General features: G+C 46.2%; 1 protein-coding gene across 1 annotated transcript in view; it reads right to left on the reverse strand.

Moving 5' to 3' along the window:
- Nucleotides 1–5,614, reverse strand: part of LMCD1 (LIM and cysteine rich domains 1) — a 47,412-nt gene extending 41,798 nt beyond the window's left edge. The window contains exon 1 of the mRNA XM_075287691.1: nt 5,532–5,614. Within this exon, the coding sequence (XP_075143792.1) occupies nt 5,532–5,558 (27 nt within the window). The 5' untranslated portion in view covers nt 5,559–5,614. The remainder of the gene's footprint in view (nt 1–5,531) is intronic.
- Between the last annotated feature and the right edge of the window lie 1,456 nt (nt 5,615–7,070).

The following is a 7,070-nucleotide window of genomic DNA, read 5'->3' on the forward strand; positions in this document are numbered from 1 at the left end:
AGCTGTGCTCACTATTCTGCTGGTGCAGTCACTGTGTACATACATTACATTACTTATCCTGTATTATACTCCAGAGCTGCGCTCACTATTCTGCTGGTACAGTCACTGTGTACATACATTACATTACTTATCCTGTATTATACTCCAGAGCTGCGCTCACTATTCTGCTGGTGCAGTCACTGTGTACATACATTACATTACTTATCCTGTATTATACTCCAGAGCTGCGCTCACTATTCTGCTGGTGCAGTCACTGTGTACATACATTACATTACTTATCCTGTATTATACTCCAGAGCTGCGCTCACTATTCTGTCACTGGGTACATATAATACAGATGAATTACACCCCTAGAATTAGACAAAAAGTTTCCTGACTCTTCTCTGCATTAAAAATTAAACAAATTCCTAGCAATCTTTAATCTCCTGCTGGATCTCAGTTACCTTTGACCCCTGCCTGGCTGCTGAGGTCGGAGGTGCTGTAGGTATATATATATATATAGGACGTCCCTCCACCATGTACTTCTTAGGTCCCCTTCATCTGAATACATTGGACTTGTTGCCGCCCTTCAGGTGTAATGTTCTAGTTGTGCGACCTGCGGACACTTTAGAACTACAGAGCTGTGGACTATTACAGTGCGGTATTATTTATGCTTCTGCTGACAGCCTCTCCTGCTCTGAAGTGTTGTGCTGACATAGTGCAGGCTGCCGCCATTCATTTCACTAAGACAGCCAGGGAAACATGGAGGACGGCGCAGCCTCATCGCTTACTTATTATTACCGTGGAGTTTGGCTGAATTATTACACTGTTTATACCGCCATCTCTTCTTCTTACGTTATACGTGATCACACACCTGTATACAGTGTCACTGCTGCTGTGTCATACAGATGGGGGGGCACATACTTATACAGTGTCATACAGGGGGGCACATACTTATATAGTGTCATACAGGGGGGCACATACTTATACAGTGTCATACAGGGGGGCACATACTTATACAGTGTCATACAGGGGGGCACATACTTATATAGTGTCATACGGGGGGGGGGAACATACTTATACAGTGTCATACAGGGGGGCACATACTTATACAGTGTCATACAGGGGGGCACATACTTATATAGTGTCATATGGGGGGGCACATACTTATATAGTGTCATACAGGGGGGGCACATACTTATACAGTGTCATATGGGGGGCACATACTTATATAGTGTCATACAGGGGGGCACATACTTATATAGTGTCATACAGGGGGGGCACATACTTATACAGTGTCATATGGGGGGCACATACTTATATAGTGTCATACAGGGGGGCACATACTTATATAGTGTCATACAGGGGGGCACATACTTATATGGTGTCATATGGGGGGGCACATACTTATACAGTGTCATACAGGGGGGCACATACTTATACAGTGTCATACAGGGGGGCACATACTTATATAGTGTCATATGGGGGGCACATACTTATATAGTGTCATACAGGGGGGCACATACTTATACAGTGTCATACAGGGGGGCACATGCTTATATAGTGTCATACAGGGGGGCACATACTTATATAGTGTCATACAGGGGGGCACATACTTATACAGTGTCATATGGGGGGGCACATACTTATATAGCGTCATACAGGGGGGCACATACTTATATGGTGTCATATGGGGGGGCACATACTTATATAGTGTCATACAGGGGGGCACATACTTATATAGTGTCATACAGGGGGGCACATACTTATATGGTGTAATATGGGGGGGCACATACTTATATAGTGTCATACAGGGGGGCACATACTTATATAGTGTCATACAGGGGGGCACATACTTATATGGTGTAATATGGGGGGGCACATACTTATATAGTGTCATACAGGGGGGCACATACTTATATAGTGTCATACAGGGGGGCACATACTTATATGGTGTCATACAGGGGGGCACATACTTATATAGTGTCATACAGGGGGGCACATACTTATATAGTGTCATATGGGGGGGCACATACTTATACAGTGTCATACAGGGTGGCACATACTTATACAGTGTCATACAGGGGGGCACATACTTATATAGTGTCATACGGGGGGGGGCACATACTTATACAGTGTCATACAGGGGGGCACATACTTATATAGTGTCATATGGGGGGGCGCATACTTATACAGTGTCATACAGGGGGGCACATACTTATACAGTGTCATACAGGGGGGCACATACTTATACGGTGTCATACAGGGGGGCACATACTTATATGGTGTCATATGGGGGGCACATACTTATATAGTGTCATACAGGGGGGCACATACTTATACAGTGTCATACAGGGGGGCACATACTTATACAGTGTCATACAGGGGGGCACATACTTATACGGTGTCATATGGGGGGCACATACTTATACAGTATCATACAGGGGGGCACATACTTATATGGTGTCATATGGGGGGCACATACTTATATAGTGTCATACAGGGGGGCACATACTTATATAGTGTCATACAGGGGGGCACATACTTATATAGTGTCATATGGGGGGGCACATACTTATATGGTGTCATACAGGGGGGCACATACTTATATAGTGTCATACAGGGGGGCACATACTTATACAGTGTCATACAGGGGGGCACATACTTATACGGTGTCATATGGGGGGCACATACTTATATAGTGTCATACAGGGGGGCACATACTTATATGGTGTCATATGGGGGGCACATACTTATATGGTGTCATATGGGGGGCACATACTTATATAGTGTCATACAGGGGGGCACATACTTATATGGTGTCATATGGGGGGCACATACTTATATAGTGTCATACAGGGGGGCACATACTTATACAGTGTCATACAGGGGGGCACATACTTATACAGTGTCATACAGGGGGGCACATACTTATATGGTGTCATACAGGGGGGCACATACTTATATAGTGTCATACAGGGGGGCACATACTTATACAGTGTCATACAGGGGGGCACATACTTATATAGTGTCATACAGGGGGGCACATACTTATATAGTGTCATATGGGGGGGCACATACTTATATAGTGTCATACAGGGGGGCACATACTTATATGGTGTCATACAGGGGGGCACATACTTATACAGTGTCATACAGGGGGGCACATACTTATATGGTGTCATATGGGGGGGCACATACTTATATAGTGTCATATGGGGGGGCACATACTTATACGGTGTCATATGGGGGGGCACATACTTATATAGTGTCATACAGGGGGGCACATACTTATATAGTGTCATATGGGGGGCACATACTTATATAGTGTCATACAGGGGGGCACATACTTATATGGTGTAATATGGGGGGGCACATACTTATACAGTGTCATACAGGGGGGCACATACTTATATGGTGTCATATGGGGGGCACATACTTATATAGTGTCATACAGGGGGGCACATACTTATATGGTGTCATATGGGGGGCACATACTTATATAGTGTCATACAGGGGGGCACATACTTATACAGTGTCATACAGGGGGGCACATACTTATACAGTGTCATACAGGGGGGCACATACTTATATGGTGTCATACAGGGGGGCACATACTTATATAGTGTCATACAGGGGGGCACATACTTATACAGTGTCATACAGGGGGGCACATACTTATATAGTGTCATATGGGGGGCACATACTTATATAGTGTCATATGGGGGGGCACATACTTATATAGTGTCATATGGGGGGGCACATACTTATATAGTGTCATACAGGGGGGCACATACTTATATGGTGTCATACAGGGGGGCACATACTTATACAGTGTCATACAGGGGGGCACATACTTATACAGTGTCATACAGGGGGGCACATACTTATATGGTGTCATATGGGGGGGCACATACTTATATAGTGTCATATGGGGGGGCACATACTTATACGGTGTCATATGGGGGGGCACATACTTATACAGTGTCATACAGGGGGGCACATACTTATACAATTTCATACAGGGGGGCACATACTTATATAGTGTCATATGGGGGGGCACATGCTTATATAGTGTCATACAGGGGGGCACATACTTATACAGTGTCATACAGGGGGGCACATACTTATATGGTGTCATATGGGGGGGCACATACTTATATAGTGTCATATGGGGGGGCACATACTTATACGGTGTCATATGGGGGGGCACATACTTATACAGTGTCATACAGGGGGGCACATACTTATACAATTTCATACAGGGGGGCACATACTTATATAGTGTCATATGGGGGGGCACATACTTATACAGTGTCATACAGGGGGGCACATACTTATATGGTGTCATACAGGGGGGCACATACTTATACAGTGTCATACAGGGGGGCACATACTTATACAGTGTCATACAGGGGGGCACATACTTATATGGTGTCATATGGGGGGGCACATACTTATACGGTGTCATATGGGGGGGCACATACTTATATAGTGTCATATGGGGGGGCACATACTTATATGGTGTCATACAGGGGGGCACATACTTATACGGTGTCATATGGGGGGGCACATACTTATATAGTGTCATATGGGGGGGCACATACTTATATGGTGTCATACAGGGGGGCACATACTTATACAGTGTCATACAGGGGGGCACATACTTATACAGTGTCATACAGGGGGGCACATACTTATATGGTGTCATATGGGGGGGCACATACTTATATAGTGTCATATGGGGGGGCACATACTTATATAGTGTCATATGGGGGGGCACATACTTATACGGTGTCATATGGGGGGGCACATACTTATACAGTGTCATACAGGGGGGCACATACTTATACAATTTCATACAGGGGGGCACATACTTATATAGTGTCATACAGGGGGGGCACATACTTATACAGTGTCATACAGGGGGGCACATACTTATATAGTGTCATACAGGGGGGCACATACTTATACAATTTCATACAGGGGGGCACATACTTATTACATATATGATAATTGATTCTTTCAGCTATTTCCTCGTTGTATCTGCTTCTGGGAAAGCTGGGTGACACATGACACAGGCAGCAGCACAGCTCCCATAGAGGTTGACACTCAGCTTTCTAGGGCTCCTGAATGACACGCGTGTTTAGTTATGCAGCACAGGAGAAGGCAATATAGCATGAGGGATCTGGGAAAGCTGGGTGCTCACCTGTGCGGGCGCCCGGACTACTCTGGCATATACAGTAGTTCCTCTATAGCCTGGGAGTCTGGTGCTGGGACTTGTAGTGCTACTTACTAATGACAGGAGAGTCTCAGGTTGTACAAGGTTGTGTTATCATGTGTGACATGGTGCTGGGACTTGTAGTTCCTGGCAGTCTGAGCCTACAAGTCCTTACATGCTGTGTGTTAGGCTGCTGGGACTTGTAGTTCAGGTTTCTTATATCAGCTCAGGTAACCTTGTGCGATGTCTTAAGTTCTGCTGGGACTTGTAGTTTCACAACAGCTGGAAATAACTCACCACAGCCTGTATCATAAAGGGGAACTGCACTCACCTTCTGGGTGCCTGCGCTGAGCTCCATCTCCTGGGTTGTCAGAGTTGTCAGGGTTGTCGCTGTCCCACCTTCAGCACCTCCTGTCCCAGCTGCAGCTCTCAGACTGTTTCATGCAACTTTAACCAAGAGCTGAAACTCCTAGTAAAAGTCCCTGAGCCAATGGGGTGCAGCGCCCGCCTCACAGCCAATGGGGCTCCGGCCTGGGTGTCACTTACTCTGCTGAACCAGGGAACACCCAGACGGTGCGAGAGAGCTGAGCCAGGCCGGAGGAATGCCTGATTCACCGTGTCTGCGCCCTGCGCCGCTCCTGCGCTGCCGCTTCCTGCTACATTTACTGTTCTTCCTTTAAAGGAATTGGAATTACAGAACTTGTGGTCAGTGGTGACCGGAGCCGACTACCTGCTGGGGGCAGTAGTGCGCAGTGTCACACATGATGGGCTTAGATACAGCAGATCAAGAGAAAGGATGCCAAAACGTAGAGGCTTAGCAGACAGTATCACACATGATGGGCTTAGATACAGCAGCTCGGGAGAAAGGATCCTAAGGCGTAGAGGCTCTATAGACAGTATCACACATGATGGGCTTAGATACAGCAGCTCGGGAGAAAGGATCCTAAGGCGTAGAGGCTCTATAGACAGTATCACACATGATGGGCTTAGATACAGCAGCTCGGGAGAAAGGATCCTAAGATGTAGAGGCTCTATAGACAGTATCACATATGATGGGCTTAGATACAGCAGCTCGGGAGAAAGGATCCCAAAACGTAGAAGCTTCACAGACAGTATCACATTAGATGGGCTTAGATACAGCAGCTCAGAAGAATGTATCCCAAGATGTACAGGCTCTATAGACAGTATCACGAATGATGGGTTTGGATACAGGAATCCAGTATAAAGTATGCCAGATTACAGGTTAAGAAGCCATAGCAGCAAATTATAGGTCAATACATAGAAGCTCCTCAGACGGTATCACACATGACAGACTTAGATACAGCAGCTCAGCAGATAGTTTTACACATTTGGAAGTTCTACAGACAGGATCATACGCAGCAGGCTTAGATACATAGCTCAGGGCTCGTTCACATCTGCGTTGTAGGGTCCTTATTGCAGGTTTCCGTTTCCTGCATAAAACAGATGCAGGAGACGGAAGCCTGCAGGAGACTTTCTCACCCATTCATTTGAATGGGTGAGAAAGCTGTTCGGGCGTTTTGCGCTCTCCGCCGCGAAACCGGGTTTTATAATCCGGACACAGAGTCGGACATGCACTACTCTGTGTCCGGATAAAAAAATCCGGTTTCGCGGCGGAGAGCCTAAAACGCTCACCGCCGCGCACGGCCGGACCCGGTCTATGGTTTCCGTCTTCTGCCATGCAGACCCTGAACGCAGGTGTGAACCCAGCGTTAGCGGACAATGTGTCACATATTTAGCGTATATTTAGATACAGTGTTGCAGACAGTATAACAAATAATAGGTTTAGCTAAATAGTTTAGCAAACAGTATCACACAGGATAGGATTAGATACGGCAGCTCAGCAGACAGT

This window comes from Leptodactylus fuscus, chromosome 9 (assembly GCF_031893055.1).
Source record: "Leptodactylus fuscus isolate aLepFus1 chromosome 9, aLepFus1.hap2, whole genome shotgun sequence".
In the NCBI taxonomy this organism is placed as follows: Eukaryota; Metazoa; Chordata; class Amphibia; order Anura; family Leptodactylidae; genus Leptodactylus; species Leptodactylus fuscus.